Here is a 23,655-nt window from a genome sequence, read left to right on the forward strand (position 1 = left end):
TTATAATTAGAATATGTTCCATAGGATCAATGACGTCTTGGTGGATATACGTGGTTAAGGTTTATAATCAGCATATATACTTTGGTGTCAATGATGCCCTGGTGGAAACTGTTACGACGTTTTGGTCATTTATTAAGTTACAGAAAAAGGAAACCGACAAGTTTTGTCAAAAACTTAACAAATAATTAAATATCAAAGTTTTAAATGTAAATTTGAGAGGAACTTACGTTACTATGAAGTGAATCCAAAATAATCATGATGAAGAGTTCTATGGGAGTCTAAACGAAAACTAACTGAAAATGTCCTGATTCGACAAGAATTGTGAAGTCAAAATGGTATTGTCCGGAACTCCTTTTAATAATATACAATAGTTCCAGAATAATATTCTAATCCAGAAACTGACACTTTCTTTTTCTACTGAACAGTCCATACAAAATTTATTTTGCTGTCAAATAATATCAATGTACAACATAAAGCACCTCTTCATACTTGCTGTTATTCATTTCATCTGTATTTCCACCTTTCGGAGATTATTTACATAAAGAATTAGTACATTACAAGAATAACAAGGACAAGACATACAGTTACATATATAAAACAGAACCTCATATATATAATCATATGAACACACATATAAATTACGTATTCATTCATAAATAAAAGGAATACATTATGTATTTGGAATTCTGATAGTGTTTTCTACCAATAGAATGAATCATTCTTATATTCTCCGACTCAGCATAATAAATGAGGTACACAATATAATTATCAATTCTGAAAACTAGTAGAGATATTACAACAAACACTATACTCAGTTATATAACTACGTAATCAAAGCTGCGCAGTCAAGTTTGAGGTAACACACCCGAATGGCCGAGTGGTCTAAAGTGCTCACCATTCCGGATCATTGCCATCTCATCTCTGTCTGTGTGGGTTTTTGTTTCGGGTTCAGCGAATGTGTTTATGTGAGGAAGCTTTCCAATAGCTTCTCGTTGGGCGTTGGTTCTTTCCGGGATTTTCTCGGGTTCTTTCTCCAATATTTATACTGGCCGCCATGATAGGCTATCTTGGGCTCAAAAATGGCGTTAAACCCTACAACAACAGCAACAACAGGTAACCAAGTTGGATAATTTTAAGTTAATTCAGAAATGTATCGTTATTTAGTTAGTTAGCCAAAAAAAGATCAGAAGCTAGCAAATATTTATATTAGTTACACAATTCATGTAGGATTCCTGCAGAAAGTATAGCAGCTGTCATAAAATCTATGTATACTTCGGGATCATTGAGTCAACATGTGTATGGGAAGTCCCTTCCTAGTAAGTGCTGAATAAATTCTTCTTCAGATATATTATGAAAATATGCACTAAGTACAATATGAAAATTATTGATAATATGCGATAAAAATAGATCCCTCATTCTTTGACTTTTTGAACACGAGATAAGCAAATGAGTAATGACATCAGTGTAAACAGTATTGCCATGTTGGAAATTATGAATTGTCATACTGATTGGAGTTACCGGAAACCTAGCCAACACTTTGACCAGTTTAAAATCTTTGTTTGACCTAGGTATCTGTCATAAAATGGCGGGTTTAATGAAATGATGTATATTTTTGAATCTTCGAAAAGATGGATCATTCAAGCATATTTGTTTAAATCGATTATTCTCCTATTCATTTATGGTGTTCCATACAATGTGCTTCCGTTCCGTCATAGCCGGAAATGTCTTATTTTGTACAAATATATATATATATATATATATATATATATATATATATATATATATATATATATATATATATATATATATATAGTCTTTCAAGTCGTATTTGTGAAGAATTCTAAATATATCGGGAATATTTTCCATTTGTTTCATACGGCCATTCCTGTAATGAAAGGTATACAATCTCATTAGAAAATATTCTTTCAACAACGTAGTCTCAAACATATAACATAATCTGCAAAGGAAATTTAGGGTTTTTTTCTTCAGTTTTAGGGACAATTCTGTTCGGTCCAAGCATGCCTTCGTTCATTGCAGACCTTGTCTTGGGAGAAAATTCTTGAATGCGCTAAACATATTGATGCTGAAATACATCTAATCTTTGAATGTCTTCCGATCAAATCTTGTATCAAACATCGCAACGATAATGCACTATTGGAATAATAATTTTCTTAAATAGACTTGCAGTGGTTAAGCGGTTTAATTTACATTCCGTTTTTCCAATCCGAATAAGGAAATCTAGTGATTTCTTCCTTTTGTACATTGCTTTTCCACTTTTTCTACGAAACTCATGCTAAAGCTCATAGGGATACCTACGTGCTAGGTAGTTTGGAAAATCTGAATAAAGTGTGGACCAATTCTACACTTAATGATGCAATCTCTCTTCTGTCTGTTTCGTTTGAAGATGATAATGCAATTCTTGTTTTCATTCATTTTAAAATTCCAGTTTACCGAGTACAACTGAGCGATATCAACTATTGCTGTAAATATGCAGGGGTTATCCTAATAAGGGTGATATCATAGGCCAACGCATTGTTACCAGCAGAAATTGATGCTACGATTATTTCTAGTTTTGATTCTTCTAACAACTTTAACAAATCGTTAATATATACCAAAGATGGAAGCGTGTAAAGCACTCCACCTTTTCGGACACCTTGGTATAGGTTCAGATTTAGTGCCATTTATAGTAACAATGCTACAGATATTAGAGTTTGATTGTATAATTACAGTGAGGAGATTGACAGAAATTCCCAACAGTGAAAGCTTTCCTTATGTCCAAAAATATGCGGGATAGACCTTCTATTCTAATTCCAGGTTGGCGAAGACATCTTCATGTAAGTTAAACGAAGCCGTTATTTAGCTCAATCTTTTTGGAAGACCTGCTGTTGAGCATTAGGAAAATTTAACATTTTAAGCCTTTTGGTCTTGTAGATAGTCACAATTTTGCCGAATTTCCAGTCAAATTGTATAAAACAATGTTTACGTATCGCATCGAATACATTTGTAATAGCTTCTATAAGTTTTTGGCCCCCCTCCATGTCTTATATGCTCATTCAGTACACCATCTACCCCCGATGCTTTACGTTGCTTAAGTTGCTTTATGGATGCTGCTATTTCATCAAATGTAAAATCTGCATTCAGAACGGGATCTTTAAGATTATTTTCTATGTTCAGGGTAGGGTTAGTGAATGAAGTACTCAATAAAGTACTGAATGAAGTATTCCCTGACGTGTATAGGTGTTTAAAGTATCTGGCAAATAAGTTAGCCATATCTTATGGACTGGATGTTGTTTCTCCATCAAATGTTAGTTCGAAATCCAATAAAAGTTAATTTAATTCCTCTAGCACCGTCCTAAACGATCTGCCCAATGAGAAAAAAGGCCAAATCTCGCAGACATGCCTACTAATAATTATATTATAAGCAACTGTCAAAATTTTTATTGCACGTCTATATATAGACCATATGTAATTTTACACTCTTAATATTCCCAAAGCAGACCCTAGTCATGTAGGCAAAATTTAAATAAGGCACAGGTTGTACAATTTAAAGCCTTGAATACTAATTACACACATTAAATAACACCATTTGCCAGGAGTCACACAATGATATATACATAACGTTACAAATGCACACATATTAACTATCTAATATATTGACGATAGATTATAATTATAAGTTTTAGTTATGAATACAAAATTACATACATACATACATACATACATACATACATACATACATACATACATAACGAACCCTAACAATCCATGTGGGTACAGTTTATAATTGGAATATATTTTGTGAGCTCAATGATGCCATGGTGGATACATGTGGTTATGGTTCATACTTAGAATATTTTCCTTGGGTTCAATGACATCTTGGTGGATAGATGTGGATAAGGTTTATATTTAGAATATTATCCTCGAAGTGAATGATATTTACAAGTGGTTTAGGTTTATAAATAGAATTTTTGTCAGTACTTGTATTTCAATAATTCTTCAAAGATTGCTTGCAGTATAACAATGTCAAATAATATTTTTCTCTCAATGCCACTTACCATAAGAATGGAGGCGTGAGTTCTTAATTATACTTGGGACATATTTTGGTTCAAGGTTTTTCGTCAGTAATTTTTAATATCCCTAATAATATTTGCCATAACTTCCTCAGACACCAGAACTACTGACTGTAACACTTGCCCTTCTAGTCCATGTCCTTGATTCTGGCCATGCTGTCAAAAAGAAGGAGAAAGTTGTTTCAAACATTTTATTAAATATTCCGTAATGAGATATTAAAATATATTAATTGGAGAAAAATGACATCGCAACAGTAGCAATGCTACATTTATCGCCACAGTGGTAATGACATTTTTATAGCCACAGTCGTGATTCATATTTGGAAATAGTTTCTTTTCCCTTTTCGGAACATATATCTGCCATTATTTCAAATCAAATCTAGTTTCCCATATCTAAGTCGATGTCATTGTCTATTCCTTCTTTCTCATCTTTTGTATGGTTTTACTCATAGTAAGTCCAATGAGTATTCGAAGATTCGTTTGCTTTATAATAGGCCGCTTTAACGCTAGAAAAAGATTCCCAAACGTCCGCATCAACCTTGCCCTAAAGAGTTCTTGAAGAAAGCCGGAGATGAGGTGTCGCTTTAGACAGAAAAAGACATCCTAGGGAGCTGAAGAACCTCTATAAGCTTATTCAAGTTTCTAGGTAAAGCATTGATTTCTCCTGTACGCCACAGCAAATGAGCAGAAAGATACGTCGAAAACTCTAAAGACTTCATAGACCCGATAAGAAAATGAATAAGAGAGATGAACACTTGCCCGAGAATTGGATTACTAACTAAACCAGACAAATGAAGCACCGATATTCTTGAGTATAATTCAAGGCAGACCAAGTTTGCAATGCCACCATTAATGGTGATGATGTAAGCATCCCAAAGAGTAGAATTCATCACGTGGGGTCTTTATCCACCTCATTTCCTATCCAATGTGAGATCCAATATGCACAGACAGAATAGTACATTCATCTGAACAACAGTTATTCGTATCTAACAGTCAAACTTCTCAAAGAAAAACACGAAACCAGAAATCTGTTAGGATGGCTCAAGTCAATAATCGCATGCATTTATTGCATTTATTGTTCCGACAACTTTAAAAAGAATCTCTCCCTCTCTCTTTTGATGACCATATTTTAAAAAATTTCAGTAATGTAGCCCAACTAGTATACATTTAGTTAATCAGTAAGGATGCACATAAAAATGTCTAGAAGCGAATTTAAAAAGTTACAAAATTGTAGACTAAATGTATCATCTGTATTAAAGTAATTTCCATCATGAATGTTGCACAGTTTTTGTGATTGACCTTATAGTAACTGTTACGATTCGCTATTCTGTGTCACCGGTAAAGTATCTATTTGATCCTTTATAACTACACAAACCAGGAAAGAATCAAACCAACCCATTTTTACAGTGTTCCTAACGTAGTTATGGCTTCTCATTAAAAAAAAAACTCTTGGCCGTATATCGTAATATAATTGTTAAAGGATCGATGATCGATGCATCGTATGTTACCGATCTAGACTGCAAAACCCCACGACTGAATGATGAAATAAAAAACTAATCATCTAATATTTATGCAAATCATGCCGTGTCCAAACCATTTACGGAAGGATTCCTGTACATTTTGAACCTGCTAATGCTAAAGATAACAATACACTTTTCATCTCAAAAACATACCAAACTCCTTTGATTGGGCGCATGACAGTTCATCAGGATCAGATCATATCAACTGCAAACATTTTCAACAAATTTGGAAAATAAGCGTCTTTCAGCAGTCTTGATGATGCAAAAGAGATTCCAGTACACAAACCTGTAAAGGATCAAACCTACATTTCCAATTCTTTACCTATAGCATTAAAGAGCAGCATTTGGAGAACTTAAATTGATGACACTTGACTGGATACACTGGCATCTCGAATTCATTAACCTACGCTCTGAACTTTAATGTGTATTCGGATGCCAGAGGAGCAAAATAGACAATCTTGTCAAACTTAAAGCAATTATCAGAGACGCTCTCATAAAGAAAGAACATATAGTTCCAGTCTTTTATAACATAGAGATGACTTTTGTTACCAGATAGAAGTGAGGCATAATGAATGACCTGTTCAACCTAGGTCTAAGAGGCAGCATGACTAATATTGGCACTAATTTGTTTGAAAAATAGAAATTTCAGAATTAAGGTAAGCGTCACTTTTTGTGAAAACTGTTCCCATGGGATGGATGTACCACAGGGCAGCAGATTACACGTGTTTCTATTCGACATAACAATTAAAAACGTAGGAAAATCCCTTAATCCAGGAACTGACTGCCCAATATCAACAGCATAGCAAAATGCTTTAAATCAGGAACAGACTACCCTTAAATGATAGAATTGTTTATACCATAGATTAAAGAGCTTGCATACGCATGAACATCAGCTATATATGAGCAAAAATCAAGTTCAGCAAGATACAGAAGAAAACGGTTTAACATTTCCGAAATGCAAAAGTAACTGCATGCATTTCTGTTGATTTTATTCATGATGACTGGTGGATTATTCCTGTTGCGGAGGAGAGCATGTTTTTGGGCCTATTTTGACTGGAAACTAAGTTTTCATCGATTGTCACGTTTGCCTGCCCGCGATTACGTAAGTCAGGAACAAAGGAATGGGTTAGCGCAATGAGTATGTCGACCCTGCACTGTTACGGCGATTTTGTTTGTACAAAAGCCGCTTCGTTAGGTGTTAAAACTAGAATGTTAGAAGCTTTGTTCTAAGAACAAAGAACCCTCAAAGCTATTGTAAATCTCCCCGCTTTGACAGATGGCCTGAGGCTCGTTTGTTAAGTTGGAACTACTGGGGGTAGAATTGATATCCAATCAGAACTGAGGAAGGGTGGGGCCATCAATTCAAACCAGAACTTAACAGTCATTTGAACTAATAACGAATTAGTTATTTGTAAGCCGTCGTACTGGTAAAGCAGAATATACTCACTCCGAGGGAGCCACTCTTGATTTGGCGGGAAATCTCTTGGTACATTCTAAGGACAGAAAGCTTCGTAAAGGTCAGTGAGTTATTTGCTCGATTGTTGTAGAATGTTACGGCATTGTAATTGTAATTAAGTACAGTATGTATATTTACTTACTAGAATCGTTAGCACGTAGAATTACCCTTGTATTGTTTAATTTACATGCGTACTTGAGAAATGAGTTATGATTATGTAGATTGCTCGCTCGTCAGAATTAATCATTGTATTTCGCAATTTAGTTACTCCGTAGTAAACTAGTGTATTTATTCATGTGATATTCTAGATTTTGCCATTGTGAATTAAATGGTAGCTTGTAAAATGGCTGCAGTGTGTAAATTTAAATAATATGAATATTTGAATATTTGTGTAGACTTGTGGGAGTGTAATGTACAGAAATGCGTCGGATTATTGTGATATTGTCGAGAATAATGAGATTAAGGAAATATATATATTGATGTGACGCAATTTAGTGATTTCTGTATGATAAGTAGGATACCGCTCTTATTGCAACGTTGTTTTATAAGAACGTGTGTGTTTTTCGATGTGCACGAATGCGTGACCAAAGATGTAGATAACCTTGATCTGATGATTGATTGATTGTTGATTTAGTGTGAGCGAGATGGCTAACACAAATGCTAACGTCCTTGTGTTTTTCGTAGGAAGCTTTTGGGGACAGAGTAGTCAAGTCCCGAGTCTCAGAGAGACGGGATAGAAGTAGGCGAAGAACAAGCTTCGTTGAAGGAGAAATAGAGAATAGAAGTAGGCGGGGAACAAGCCTCGTTGAAGGAGAAAGAAAGAAAGAAAAGGAGGAGGAGAAAAGAAGACGAAAGGGGAAGAGGACAAGAAGAATCGGAAAATGCCGGAAGGAGGAAAGCAATTGGCGTAGTAAACACAGATGAGTAGAAACGAAGTACAAGGGAAAGCCATCTCACACTATAATCACGTGATGAAATAGGTTGTCACATGGTCGAGAGGAAGTAGATTGGTTGAGAAGTTAATATCGTTTAATTTGTATTAAATGGTTATTCTTTTGGATTTCACCTTTGTGTTCTTAATGATTTAATTGTCGGTATTCCTGACTGGGAGCTTTACCTCTCTCTCTATCACTAATTTCACTTCCTACAAAAACGAGCCAGGGTGGGAATTCCACAGTAATTCAAATAAATATTGGGAGCACCCCACCCCAACGCATAACAGGGAGTTTCACATCCACATATTAGATTACTTAGAAACAAATGTCAAACAGCTCTGGATTTAACATGAATCGTAGCAAATAAAGATTGGGGAGCAGATCGGAAGGTCCTCCTTCGGTTATACGGGTCCTTAATAAGGCTGACGTTTGACTATGGCTCGGTTGAATACGGTTCATAAATCTTACCTGTAGAGGTTTGATCGGACACAAAAAAGGAACCTAGATTCTGGGTGCATCTTGAACTTCAAATTCAGAAAACAAATAACCCATCACTTCATCTCGCACGATGAAACCTGGCTCTTCCGTATAGTACCGATATTATCCATCTATATTGACATCACATTACTTTTACTTCCTGTTCTTCCTGTTCTTGAGTCATGTTCCTTAATTTGGATTTGGCTTCATGGGATTATCTTATTATTTATGCTGGCTGATCATCTTAGTGTGGTATCATAATGTAACGTTCTTGCTTTTTCAGTTGCGGTTGTTGTTGCCTTCTTTGTATGTTGGGCCCCATTCCACGCCCAACGTTTGATGACTCTCTACGTAAAGGAATGGACACCAGACCTTTTAGAACTTCAAAGTCATCTCTTCTACGTCTCAGGTATATCTCAGTGTGCTGGTCTCTCTCGTCATGTATGCATATATATGTATGGGATACTTTTTATGTTTGTATGCATATATATGTATGGGATACTTTTTATGTTTGTATGCATATATATGTATGGGATTCTTTTTATGTTTGTATGCATATATGATTTGTGCATATGTGGATGAATATATACTTTAATGGACAATTATTTTTTGCACATGTACTCATGACTGTATGAACCATCACTCGTGCTAGTAAACACGCGCACAGTTATAAATGTGTGTAGTAAGCTTTCCATTCGATCGCTATTTATCGCTGTAATCACGTGACTTAATTCATTAAAATTTGGCAGTTACTGATATGCTGACCTACTCAGTGATGAACACGAAGACATTGCCTGAAGAAGTGAACAATTCAAACAAGGATGCAACATCTGTAAACAGTACACAATATGAACTCCTACATTGAAATCAGTCTATAATAAAATATCGTTTAGAATCATAGTGTCAGTGCAATTAATTAACTGAGTGCAATCAGAATTTGAAGTAGAATAGTTGGAAAGAGATAGTGGAGGAAATAATCATGACATTCCATTCAATTGTACCACATTGCCCTATAAATAACCATCCAGTCTGGCTCATTTATCCCTATAAAGTCACCATCCAGACTGACCCATGTAACACAATATATCATCATCCAATCTAATCCATTTTATCGCATGAATCACATCCATCGTATCAATTTAAAAACCAATCAGTCACCAGTTATTAATATCACTCACCATCAAATTTGATTCGTAGTGTGTGTGTGTGTGTGATTTGGATTTTTAACAGAGCTTTAACAATTTTTCAGTTATATCGCTATGATGTCTGCAGTGTGGCAGTTTATAGAGATGTCTAGCACTGAGGCATCATGCCGCAGATATGTAGCATGATGTCCCACCCAGACACATTATTCTGACACCAGGCCGACCAGTCTAACACTAACCTCTTAATGCTGAGCGACTGTCGTGGCAGGTGTTGGTATCTTTTTTATGTCTTTGGTATGACTCGAACAGGGTTCCAACCCGCGACCTTCCGCACCCGATGCGGACTCTAACCACTAGAGCACTAGAGCGGTGTTAATTGTAGCTATTTAGTATATAAATCTCCATCCATTTACTACCCATTTATTCATATAAATCACCTTCCAGGCTAACCCATTTATCCCTATAAATCACCTTCCAGTCTCACCAATTGATCTCTATAAATCACCTTCCAGTTTCACCTATTTATCCCTATAAATCATCTACCGGTCTCACCCATTTATCCATGTAAGACACCTTCCAGTCTTACCCCATTATCCATATATATCCCCTTTCAATCTTACTAATTTGGTCCAAAAATTCATAATCCAGACTGAGCAATTTAAAACACCAGTTGCCATCCAGTCTGACCCATACAAAACAATAACAAAGCGGACCTAGATATCCCTATAAATCAAAATCGAATCTGACCTATTTTTCTATTTACCACCTTTAAATGAGACCGATTTTACGTATAAATCAACATCTAATTTGACCTTTTAATTCATTTATATCACCGTTGTCTTTGTAAAACTTTAGATGACTATGACTTGTAGCGGATGCTGAAAGATATTTTATATTGACTTAGAAATCAATGAGCCATCTCATGTAAAGTCATGTAACGTTTTAAAAAAGAGAACGGTTTGTCAGTTTTATTTGTTTGTTTTGTCTATGTTTTGTATTTGCCTTTGAAAAAGGCTCATTAGTAGTAGAAAGCGCTTAGGCTAGCTATATACTAGTTTTGCACTGTTCGTAGTCAGTTTATTACATTTTATTTAATCAGTCCCTGACAAACGTGAACCCTTGCTTGATCAAGTGCACTTGAGATGACTATTATTCTCCATATGATTAGTATTCTTATTAACCACAATTTATCTTACTATGTACATCAATCCAAAATGACTCATGTATCCCTATAAAGTACTCTTTAATACATGGGTCTCACACTCAAGCCACTCTGAGGGCCGCATGGGGGTATTCTTGATGGCCCAAGGGCCAAACCACCTATGTTATCATTCATGACACCTTGTGAAGCCAATCATTGAGTGGGCCACAGGTTTGAGACCCTGCACTAAAAGGACTTATTTACCCTAGCGTTACTTAAAAATTTATTTTCCAATAATAGTCGCAGAGTTTCAAAAAGGGACATTATCTTACGCTTTTAGGGCATGCGTATTTAAGCTTTTTTATATTATTTCATTGATTTTATTGAAATTCATTTGATATTATTTCCTTAATATTAGTTTTATGTATTTGATATTATATCATTGATATTATTGATATTCATTTTATAATATTTCATTGCGAAATGACAGAGATTTAAGTCTTTGAACACTCGATGACTTCAAAAATTAAAACAAATTGAAATTGTTTGTCTTATAGAACCCCATTCTAGTTCCTTTAAAAATATTTACATACTCTGTTACTGTACACTATTTGTACGTTCTGAGCGGTTTTCTAGCTTAGCTAGAAAGATTTTGAACATTATATCTATCAAGTTTCGGAATATGGTAATACCCAATGAATTTGAAAATTTTACCATGCACAGATTTGGAACGCCACTATTGACCTGTATAAGGAATAAGACAAAACCTAACATCTTATTGACCAGTAGATTTATACGAATGTTGAAGAAAATGAGAGATTTTAAAAAATTCGAGATATTTACGGCGTTGAACTATTGTACTGTGCCTATAGATTTAAGTACTGTTATGTATATTTGATTTAATTATATCTGATTTAATATATCTTTATTTCAATTTAATTGTTTGTCAGTTTTAAATGTTTTATTTTTCATTACACGATAGTGTAATGTCAATTTATTCACTAGAGATGATAATTGTTTTTAGAAAATAGTTTGACATTGACTGTTAGTTTATAAACACCACGTCTTGTTCTAAATCCTGACTTTGTTTCAGAATTTGTAGCAACCTTTGTAAACAAGTTCTATTTTATTTTAAAATGATTAGTTGTTTCCAATGCCATGATGGGACCTTGTCTTTAAGATATAAACAATTTTTTATTTTTTAGAGTAAAAATGATTGGTTTTCGTCAGGGTCACACTGGGCAAACGTGAGCTGTAAGAAGTACTTGCTTCTATAAACTTCCAGAAGATGATCACGTGACCCTTGTTTAAGTTTTAGAAAGCTCATATAACCCATGTTTTGGATCATTAATCTCAGTAGAAGTTGGGCCGTTAAACTGTTTGCTTTATTTTGTGCTGTTTGGAGTTATTTAAAAATACTTAGATTGGAGTTATTTCAAATTACTTGGATTCAAAAGGATTAATTCCATTATTTTTCTGGAAAATACGAGTGATCATGTACTATGTGGAACAAGGACAGTTTTTATAAAAATGTATTCAGCTATCAGAAACCGGAGTGATAATTCTTATTTCTACCAGGAACTATAGACTTCAACACTACAGATTGCATCATACATCGTCTTCGACTTATTCTTCGTCGGGATTCGAACGTGAAATCAGTAGAAAATTTTGTTATTAGGACTACTAAAATATATGTTAATCTCGGATTATTTTTGGATCATTTTTGGATTTGATTCTATAAAACCGTAAGTTCATTTATGTTTTTTTTTAATCATTTTTACTGAATTTTTCGAGAAAAATAAATTATTGCATTTTCAAAAACTTGTTGTTTTCATTCTTTCTTGTGTTACTGTTTATTCGAGCCCAAACAAGTGACATAAGATTACTGTATTGCAAATTTAGTCAGATAATGGTTCTGTGCCTAGAGGGTCGTTTATTTTGTTGCACATTTAATGATGTACATTGTGCTTTGCATATAGACTCAATTACCGTGTTGTAAACTTAAGCATGTTGATTGCCTTAAGCCTATAGACTCAATTACCGTGTTTTAAATTTAGGCTTGTTGATTGCCTTAAGCCTATACTCTCAGTTACCGTGTTGTAAATTTAAGCATGTTGATTGCCTTAAGCCTATAGACTCAATTACCGTGTTTTAAATTTAGACATGATGATTCCCTTAAGCCTATAGACTCAATTTCTGTGTTTTAAATTTAGGCTTGTTGATTGCCTTAAGCCTTTAGACTCAATTACCGTGTTGTAAACTTAAGCATGTTGATTGCCTTAAGCCTGTAGACTCAATTTCTGTGTTTTAAATTTAGGCATGTTCCCCTTGCGCTCTGCCCATAGACTCAATTACCGTGTTGTAAACTTAAATATGTTGATTGCCTTAAGCCTATAGACTCAATTTCTGTGTTTTAAATTTAGGCATATTCCCCTTGCGCTTTGCCCATGACTCAATTACCGTGTTGTAAGCTTAAGCAGTTTCATTATGCTCTGACATAGACTCAATTACCGTGCTGTAAATTTAAAGTTGCTCATTGTGTTCTGCATATGGATTCAATTACTGTGTAGTAGAGATAATCATGTTGATCATACTGCGCCTAGATTCTTAATTACAGTGCTGTAAATTTAATTCGGTAGATTGTGCTCTGTGTATATACTCAATTACCGTGTTGTAACTGAAGCATGTTCATTTTCATTTCCCTATAGACTCAATTACCGTGTTGTAAATTTTGGCATGTTCATTGTGCTGTGCCCATAGATTAATTTACTGTGTTGTAAATTTAATCAAGTGTAATGTGCTATGCCTATTGTCACATTCAATAGATATCTCTTACGTTTCCTTATCCTAACAGTGACATTCTTTGCTGGACAATGTAATATAACGCTTTCAAATATATGCAACTTGTCAAGTAACAAAGATGCCGGTCTATGAAATAAGATCACGTCCGGTTCAACTAAACTTTACTGAGAATCATGTCTAATTCTTATTCATTGAGTATCAGGTTTAATTATTTATTTTACGGAGAATTACGTCTAATTATCTAATTCAATGAAAATGTTGTTTATTATCTAATTCATTGTGAATTATGTTATGTAATTCAGCGAGAATCATGTCTTTTTATTTAACGTTCATTAAAAATCCCATCTAATTATATATTTCATTACGAGTTATGCCTAATTCACTGAGAAACATTTTTTATTATTTATTTCATTACGAATCATTTCCAATTATCTACTTCACTGAAAATTCTGTCTAATTATCTATTCCGTTACGACTCGTGTCTAATTATCGCTGTTATTACGAATCCTGCCTGACTATCTAACTTGTTGATAATTATGCTTACAACATGATAATTTTATCATTCTTAGCCGTCAGTAAATATTTAAACTTTTATCAATTAGCATCAATATTGATAAATACAATATGAATGAGATATGTCAAATATTTTATTAACAAATCGGCTCCTTTCTCTGAAAAATAAAACCTAGTACCTGGCTAAATAACTACAAGATGAACTTATATTAATCAAAACCTTTTTAAAGTATTGATAATTCGGTCTTCTTGTATTTTACACTTCCTTTTTTTTCTTATATTGTGTATTGATCATTTGCTTTAGAAGTATATTAATGGTATACGCATATGTTATTCCGTTCTTAATTATGTTTATGAGGGATAAATATCTACATACCCTGCATCAGAAAGGTTTTCTTCTTCCAAAAAAAGGTTGACATTTTGAATTATTTTATTTTACAGATAAAACATAAATAATCGAGGCTTGTTTTCACTTTAAATAAAAAAGATTTAATTTATCATTTTTCAGGAGTACTGTACTTCCTAAGTTCAACGATTAATCCAATATTGTACAATCTACTTTCTCGAAAATTTCGCCAAGCATTCAAAAGGACATTGTGTAGATGCTGCATCAACATGAATAGACTGCCAACATTTTACAAGCTACGAGCCAAATTTATCAACATTAATGATCAAGGAACTACTTCTCCTAGTGGCGGAAGATACCTTTATCCAGAGAAGGATATTAAAATGCAAACACTTCTTAAACCAGACACATCGAAATTACATTACCATTCAAAAACTCTAATAGACCACCCCTCAACTAAGGATACCGATATAAAACCATCATCTAGTGTAAGTACGTGCAGCTCTCACGCTCACTCTGACGGCCGTTTGCATTATATCTGCCGATACAAACGTTGCTCAAGTCGACGCCAAAGTCAGCTGTCGAAGCGAAACGACAATATTGCTTCCTATCAAGATATCGAGGTTTTAAGGAAAGGCTCGTTGGGAGATAAATGCCAGCACCTTTCATCATATGGTACATCTAGCGTGAGCATTTCCAAGCAGGCACGGAACATAGCGATGCAGAACGTATAGAAAAAAGGGTAGAAATAATTTCGTAACCTAGAGCGATGGTTGTTGTGACTGGAAATGCAACAATGACTTATCTTTGATCGTGACAGTTGAAACAATAGGCACATAGGCACATATTCGCAAATCCATTTGTCAGGCTCATTAATATTATGACAGATGTAAATACTGTGTTTCTTGAAGCAATCGTGAGAGTATTTGCAAATGTATAAAATACATATATTTATCGTAATGATTGTTATTGCTGTTGCTAAGTTATAACTTTGTGCATTATGTGAAATACACATATCCACGAATCCCAAACGAATTTTATATTGTTTTACCTACATTATTATTGTTAGTCATGACAAAGCCAAATGACATAGACTTGTTGAATAATACAATGCGAAAAGGTACTAGTGTAGTGCTGGCCATGCTTCGGGAATTCAGCCACGAAATATATTTGAATTCGGAAATTTGTGGTGGAGAGGATTCTTAGGTCCATGATTAGACATAAAGTTGCAAAGTATGGAGCAGCTAGTTCGTTGGTTTGAGTCCGCGTTTAAATCTTAATTTTTTGTCACACTGAAATGATCTTGTACCTATATAACAATACGCGATTCAACAAATAATCACGACCTTCGGGCGTGAACCACAGCTTCAAACATTCGTGGAAGGAGTTTTGAGTCAGAATCTTGGATCCTTGTATAATCAATGTGGTCAAGTATAGCGGTTATGCGTCCCTCTGAAATTATATTGAAAAAGACTCTCCTCAGGGGAGAAATACTCTAGATTGTTCGGTCTTTACACAAGTGTCTTTCAGTATGGGATGGTCTTGGCATATATTGTGCTCGTTATAAAAATATTAATTGTAAAAAACAACGTTAGAATAATAAATATTTTCTGTGATGTTACAGGGATTCTAACTGAATACAATTCCATATTTTTCACAATCATTCCGTTTTCCATGCATTATAGCTTTCCCGCGTTATACATGTACCAAACTGATGCTCAAAGATACGTTTAAAACATGTTATTTTACTTATCCTTAGCATCAACTGAGATAATTAGCTCAATATTATATATATATATATATATATATATATATATATATATATATATATATATATATATATATATATATATATATATATATATATATATATATATATATATAACATGATGTTAATATATGTGTTGTTTAGGTGTGGATTTAAGCTGTTTAATTAATGGCAACATTGTTATTAGTATCTGCAATGGATCTTTGCTGTTGTCTTCTCAGGCCAGCGGTATTTCCTTGACGATCATGTCGGACTCGTAATAGCAATGATCTAGATTAGAAACCTAACCATTCAATCAGATAGAGTGTTGTGTCCATTTGCCTCAGCACTACGTAGCCTTCATATGCTGATGTGCCTTGAAACACCATGCTATATCAGTCATATCGCTACGATGTCTGCAGTGTGGCAATTTATACTGATGTTTAGCACTGGGACATCATTCCACAGACATGTAGCATGATGTCCCACCCAGTCACATTATACTGACACCAGGCCGACCAGTCCTAACACCAACCTTTTAATGATTTGCGCCTAACGAGGCAGATGATGGAATCATTTTTTATAAATCTTTGTTATGACTCGGCCAGGGTTCAAACCCGCAACCTCCCGCATCCGATTCAGACGCTCTAACAAATAGCCAAAGGAGCGGTAAATAAAAGAGAAACATATATTTCGTTGTATAATGCATCTTCCCAATGGTCACTTGTATAAAAGAGAAAGAAACTTTTGTTCGTTCTATATTGTATCTTCGCAGTGGTCAGTGTTATAAATGTCTAAAAAGACATGTTTTGAGTAACATATGCCGGTATCTCAATCAAATTGTATTAGAAAATAAAATACAGTTGGAATGAGTGATTGCTTTAAATATATCGGGAGAAAAATAATACGTATACTTGATATCCTAGAGAAAGCGATGGAGTTTTGTTCATTTATGTGAAGCTGGTAGTTTGATTGGAAACTGGTGTATGCTAACATACCTATGAGCCTTATGACTAAATATTAACAACAGTTTCCAGAGTGCAATACGGATATAACTTGAACGATGTCACTATGTGCATGCACATATTAACAAAGCCATCAAACAGACGCAGATTCAAATATTATCATCTTAGAGAAGAAATACATAAAACCTAGAGATGTCCCTGAGAAACGCATAACAAGAAATACATAATATGTATATATGTGTCTGATAAACGCATAGCAAGAAACTATTAATTTCCTGGATGTTGGTCTTAGTAGCTGTGTTACTAATTATTACTTTCTCGTGAATAACAACTTTGATAAGATGCTGATGACTAATTGAAGAAATAATAAAGTAAAACTGCGAACTTAGTCTCTTTAACGGAGATATTACCAGCGAGATATGGAAAGGTTCACGTTCATCGACGTAAGGTCACACAAACGTTTATGACTCAGATCTTCAAATATTAATCAAGAAAAGTATTAGTTTATAATTAGTGTTTGTGGCTGGAGCACCTGATACCGCTGCTAATTATTTATATCTGGCTATTGGCTCTAGTTTCAACGTGCAATGTCTCTATATTAAACAACTAAGTCTTTAGACATATTTTCAACTTTAGATTCTTCTTGTGCATGTTTACGATTTTCTTTCCCGTGCAGGACTGTTGTTTAGAGTAACTCTTACTAGTGTCTCGCTATAAGGAAATCAATGTTTAATCAGTACCTCGCTATGAGAACATTCATGTTTTATCATGATTACTGTATGAATTGATACCTCGCTATATGCAAAAGCAATGCCTCGATTATACCGTGGTGATTTTTCAGAATGTTTGTGATAACATCAATGAAGAAGTAAAAGTTGTTTTACTGGACGGTTAATTCACACAAAATATTCCATTTTTAACAAATGGTAATACTGCTGTCTAGTAAAACCGATTTAATGGAGTACACCCTACAGAGAGTACTTTACATCAGTTGCATCCCAGATAAAGCAAGTACAGTTACTGTGAATACTCGTTAAAACTTTATGCACGAATCCAACGATGTACACAATATCAATAAGTCGCTTTGTAATCATTATACGACTTATGATTTATGTATGGAAATCTAGTCGTCTGTATGGAAATCCAGTCATCTGTACGTATGGAAATCAAATCACTTTTTTTAATGGAAAGTGATCCGAAAGTCCACAAATTACTATGACTGCAAGATCAAAATGATTTTAACAAGAATTTGAAAGAAACTTTCTTTGATATATCTAAGTATTGTAAATTTGCATTTTTTGGCTAGTAGATATGGACCATTAATTAGTACTTTACCAGGGTTACAGTCTCGTATTAGGATAGTATTCGATATCATACATAATACTTCCTGATCGGATTATTTTTGTAAATATCAGCGTAGATATTTTCTATTTGAATTTTCAGACATGTTTGTCAAAACTTTCAGCTTTTTCATTTATTTTGTTTGTTTTCGTACACGATTTAGACTTTTTCAGGCAGACTGAATATATTGCGTGCGTACTCTGTGCCATACTATTAGGGTAGAGTTGACAGGCACAGGAAACATTTTTTAAAAAATTGATAAACGACTAATTGGCACTAAGTGCAAAATATTACTAATTACTTTGAATTACAGATACGAACACTTGCATCACCTTATGCAACGAACTGAATTTCAGGAAATAGAAATTCAAGAAAGAGCAAGTCGGCACTGAATATGCGCACTCTGGATCGAGGTAAATGTTACTCAGATGAAGAAATGAAACCATGAATATAAGAATATGTCTAATTAATAATTGCTTTTTGTCTCTAAAAAAGATAGATTATCGTACCTAATGTTTACTTCTTTTAAACTTATTCCTTTAATCTATTTTTCTTCCTGTATATATTACAAAGAATTACAGCAATATCTCTGATTACCGCTCCCATGGCCTTGTGGTAAGAGCGTCCGCCTCGGATGCGGGAGGTCGTGGGTTGAGTCATTCCAAAGACATACAAATGGTACTAACAGCTCCCTCTCTTATTGCTCAACATTAAGACGTTAGTAATAAGACTGGTCGGCCTGGTGTTAGGATAATGTGACTGGATAAGGCATCATGCTACATATCTGCGGCATGATGTCCCAGTGCTAGACATCACAATAAACTGCCACACTACAGACATCGTAGCGATATGACTGAAAATTGTTAAAGCTACGTTACAAATCCAAATCACACACACACACATTACCTCGGATTAAATATATATTATTTCAGATGGCTTTTTGTGGTACCTTTGCGAATGAGAGTATTAAAAAAGATCTTTTTGTTATCTAATTTGTATACGTATTATTGTTGATTCATTTTGTTCTGTTATTTTTAATACAGATCATGATGTAGTCTCTTGTTAAATATGCTTGACCGTATCGGACATTGCTCTTGATTATCATTGCCTGAAGTCGTTATGTCGTGTAGAAGTCAGCGGTCATTTCACTTCTAAAACATTTTCTTAAATCTATTTGTTATGTTTCAATGTAAACATATTCCGATGAATGTTATACGAGCCTTTTACTGGTATGTTTGTCAAATGGGCATGAATTTACTATATGTGCATTTTATGAAAGAAACATAAAGTTAAATATTGTAAAATTGCAACAATTAAAGTGTTAGCACAATTCGAATTTGACATGATGGAAAATGGTCGATGAATAAAGAAAATGTAACCAAATTCTGTATTTCGTGTCACTTACTAGATCTTTCCTCTGCGATCATATCCATGTCTTTGTCAACATTGCTGAATGTTACTAAAATGAGAATGGCTTATCTTGCATGAAATGTTATGAATCAAACTTCCAGCCTTTCTATTTTAGTTAAAAGAAGGAAAAAAAAGACATTTAGAAAAAAATCAGTATATTTTTTCGAATACATGAGCATATTACAAGCAGTAAAACACATGTGATAGATACATCACATGTGCTAACCACCAGCTGATGTCCACTCAAAATACTAATGAAGGATATTTAGAAAAGAGATAAATACAAATGATTTGAAAGTATTTATCGGAGTTGATATTATGGTAAATTGTTTATGGAAGATAAATGAATATATTATTTGCAAGGTTAGAGTGTTCAAACATTTTTTAAAAAAATCTCTCATTTTGATGTGTGTATGAGAACTTCTGTTATAAATTCGGGATATACTATGGAGTAGTTTCAAGAAATATCATGAACTTGCAATAATTCCTTATGGAATGACTATGAGATGGAATCAGCTTTACTTCTGGAAAAATGGAACTAAAAAGCCTTCATCTCTCTCGCTCTCTCTTTTAAACACACACGCTCACACACACACACACACACACACACACACACACACACACACACACACAATAACAGTTACCTTTAATAAAAGGTCACGTGATCTTAACGGACATTCCCATTTGCTAGTTACCTTTAATAAAAGGTCACGTGATCTTAACGGACATTCCCATTTGCGCTTATAATTTGCTCTCTAAAAGTGATGTATTGAAAGGTAATTGTATAAATGATCATTCGAACGTATAGTTATTGATATGCCTTTATAATTTATAATGTGCGTGACCCATTGTATGTGTCCAATGGTAGAATTTGGGCTTACCTGAATATTGTCATGGCTAATGACTGTGCTTACCTGACTATTGTCATGGCTGAGGACTGTGCTTACCTGACTATTGTCATGGCTGAGGACTGTGCTTACCTGACTATTGTCATGGCTGAGGACTGTGCTTACCTGACTATTGTCATGGCTGAGGACTGTGCTTACCTGACTATTGTCATGGCTGAGGACTGTGCTTACTTGACTATTGTCATGGCTGAGGACTGTGCTTACCTGATTTTCTGATGTTGTTTACTTAGATTTAAGTTTAAGATCTGTCCGTTTCTACAAATTAATATTTTTGTTCTTTTCCAATAGAAAATACCCACATCCGTGGCGTTATATTGCGTTATAGGTCAGGTGACAGTTTTTGTGTAAATAGAGGTTGCAAAGTTTTCATTTATTTCATAACGTATGTCTGTGGAATCAATTTTAGTTGTGTTCAGACATAATTTTTGAAATTGTTATGTACACAAATAATTAATTGGAGTTACCAAATGCTCATTGATGTTTTGGGCTAAGACACTACTTAGGGATTCAAGGATATTCTGGATTATATCATTTTGATACATGTAGTCTTGAAGACATTCAAGACTATTAGAATTCATTCAGAACGTTCTATACTTTTGGACTTGATAGAAAATTTAGGATTAAAGGGATTTCATTCACAATATTGTAAGCGTCTTTAAAATTTTCACTTTGTATTCTAGAGATATTTATTATGCATTGAATTTACGTATCTTGTTGGGTATGCTTCTTTATGTTGCATTGTGTAAGACTACAGAGTTTTAACACAATACAAATGAAGCGTCTGAGATTTAAGGCATTGTTTAGATAAAGAGTTACGTATATCAGTACGTTTTGTAATCCTGGCACATGATTTAATTTAATTTTTGTATTTTGTATTCATAGCTGTTAATTGGACACAATATGATTAGTTAGATTTTGCCATGGCAACGTAAAACTAAATATGATCCATAAGCACGTGTTGACAGTTACTATTAATAACCTGAATAATGAGGCCTAATGGCGCCTTTGGATTACTTTCTCATTGGCTGATGGGGTTTGGACTGTTCTAGAAGAATTCATTTAGTTTCTTTTGGTTGGACTACGTCACACGAAAAGTCCATTTCGAGGTCAAATGAGTAGTTAGATCATGTCACGAGGGGTATGTTGGTTAATATTATCTTAATAGACGATGTATATAAGGAGAGGACAACGACATTAGTCTAAATCTTAGTTTGGCGTCATCCTCATTTCTTGTTTTTGTGTGTAAATCTGCAGACGTGTTTTATGTTGTAATTCGAAATTATTCGAGAGGAACAAAAATATTTGTTTGGGCTGCTCAGTGGAAATAGAAAGTGGTCATTATTTGGACTATAATAATATTCTGGAACTTTTATGTATTATTCGAACGAGTTCTGGACGACGCTGTCTTGACAACATCATGAAAAATATAGCCGGACTAGTATATTTCTGGTTTTAAATTTTATTTCGACGTTTTCATTCTTTTGACTTTCCAAGAACTTTGTCATAATTATTTTCGGTTTACTTCATAATTTTCTAAGTTCCTCTTACATTTTCATCCATAACGCTGATACTTAAATTCTTTCTTTAGGCTTTACAAAACTTTTTGGTTTCGCTTCTTTCTATTACCTAATTTGTGACCAAAGAGTCGTAACTCTAGCTGATATTAATCCTATTCAGACTCGTTTGTGAGCATAACTTTCAACTGGCTAATCTCTCCAGTGATATTTAGAGACTTTAATAAAGACTCGACATTACTTAGAAAAATTGTAAATCGTAATTCTTTTCGCCTCCTCCCCACCTTGATTTTTTATTGATGGGTGGGGGGCCGATAGGAGATGAGAAGAGGGACATAATTTGTACAGGAGAATCATGCTAAAAGCTTTAGGTTAAGACCGTGTAAACCATTCCTATGTATTGCTTGAGCTTTCAACCATTGCTCATATATGTCTAATGGGTAGATTGCAACTATTCTAAACAAACATAAATCGTTAGAATACTATGGAGCGGTATGCATTTATCTCTTTGCGCACAAATGTATTGTGGTTTGATAAAAATGCTACTAACAACTCTTAATTTTATATGTACCCATCTTTAGAAAGAAAATGTGTACAGGCATCTAATCGGCATGCTAGTCTTTATAATCCAAAAATATATACTGGACAAAAAGTACATCCACCTGTCGATTAATCGTCTGATATTTTCTGTAGTGTGGCTAGGTCAAATACGTCTCAGAGAGACGAATCCATCTGCAATTTATAAGCGACGGATACAATTCATTGGGCATGTCATTTTGATGTCTTTTATATGTCTCCTCAAACATAGTGAGGAACTGAATATTTTTATATATTATAGACTTGTTATCTGTTTGATGTGATATCTTTACGATAGTTAGTTCTCACTTTACCTACAAAATAATAATATTTTTCAATAATATCGACTTGCTATCTCTGTTTGATGTGCATTGATTCAGATAGGTATTTTCATACAAAATAAAATAATATGTAAGCAAGCATCATAATTTGTCGCTTCATTTTTTCACAGGACTATAAACACCGCCAATGAGCAAATATAGACTAAAGATTTATTAACAAAAGCTGATTACGCAGTAACAATAACAAACACAACACTATATATATATATATATATATATATATATATATATATATATATATATATATATATATATATATATATATATAACATTAGTGTTATCTTTGTTATTGTGTTACTGTTGCTGCGTAATACAGTTTAGAGAATTTTTCACTTGTACTCTACGGGGATTCTATCATGACTAAACACACATTACCAAACAATGCCATTCAAAGTCGATGGTGCATGCGGACACTTAGTACTTAATTTAATACACAATGTGTGCAGTT

At 34.1% G+C, this 23,655-nt stretch overlaps 1 protein-coding gene across 3 annotated transcripts in view; it reads left to right on the forward strand.

Annotated features, from left to right (window-relative positions):
- Positions 1-16,186, forward strand: part of LOC149773255 (neuropeptides capa receptor-like) — a 196,546-nt gene extending 180,360 nt beyond the window's left edge. For 2 of the 3 annotated variants that reach the window (XM_089946554.1, XM_089946553.1), the window contains exons 3-4: positions 8,742-8,867; positions 14,568-16,186. In XM_089946554.1, the coding sequence (XP_089802680.1) occupies positions 8,742-8,867; positions 14,568-15,139 (698 nt within the window). In that variant the 3' untranslated portion in view covers positions 15,140-16,186. Of the gene's footprint in view, positions 1-8,741; positions 8,868-11,949; positions 13,252-14,567 lie in introns of those variants that run through there. The other variant, XM_089946555.1, reaches the window with a different exon arrangement.
- The last annotated feature ends 7,469 nt before the right edge of the window (positions 16,187-23,655 follow it).

This window comes from Sinohyriopsis cumingii, unplaced genomic scaffold (genome assembly GCF_028554795.1).
Source record: "Sinohyriopsis cumingii isolate HCF-2022 unplaced genomic scaffold, ASM2855479v2 utg000741l, whole genome shotgun sequence".
Lineage (NCBI taxonomy): Eukaryota > Metazoa > Mollusca > Bivalvia > Unionida > Unionidae > Sinohyriopsis > Sinohyriopsis cumingii.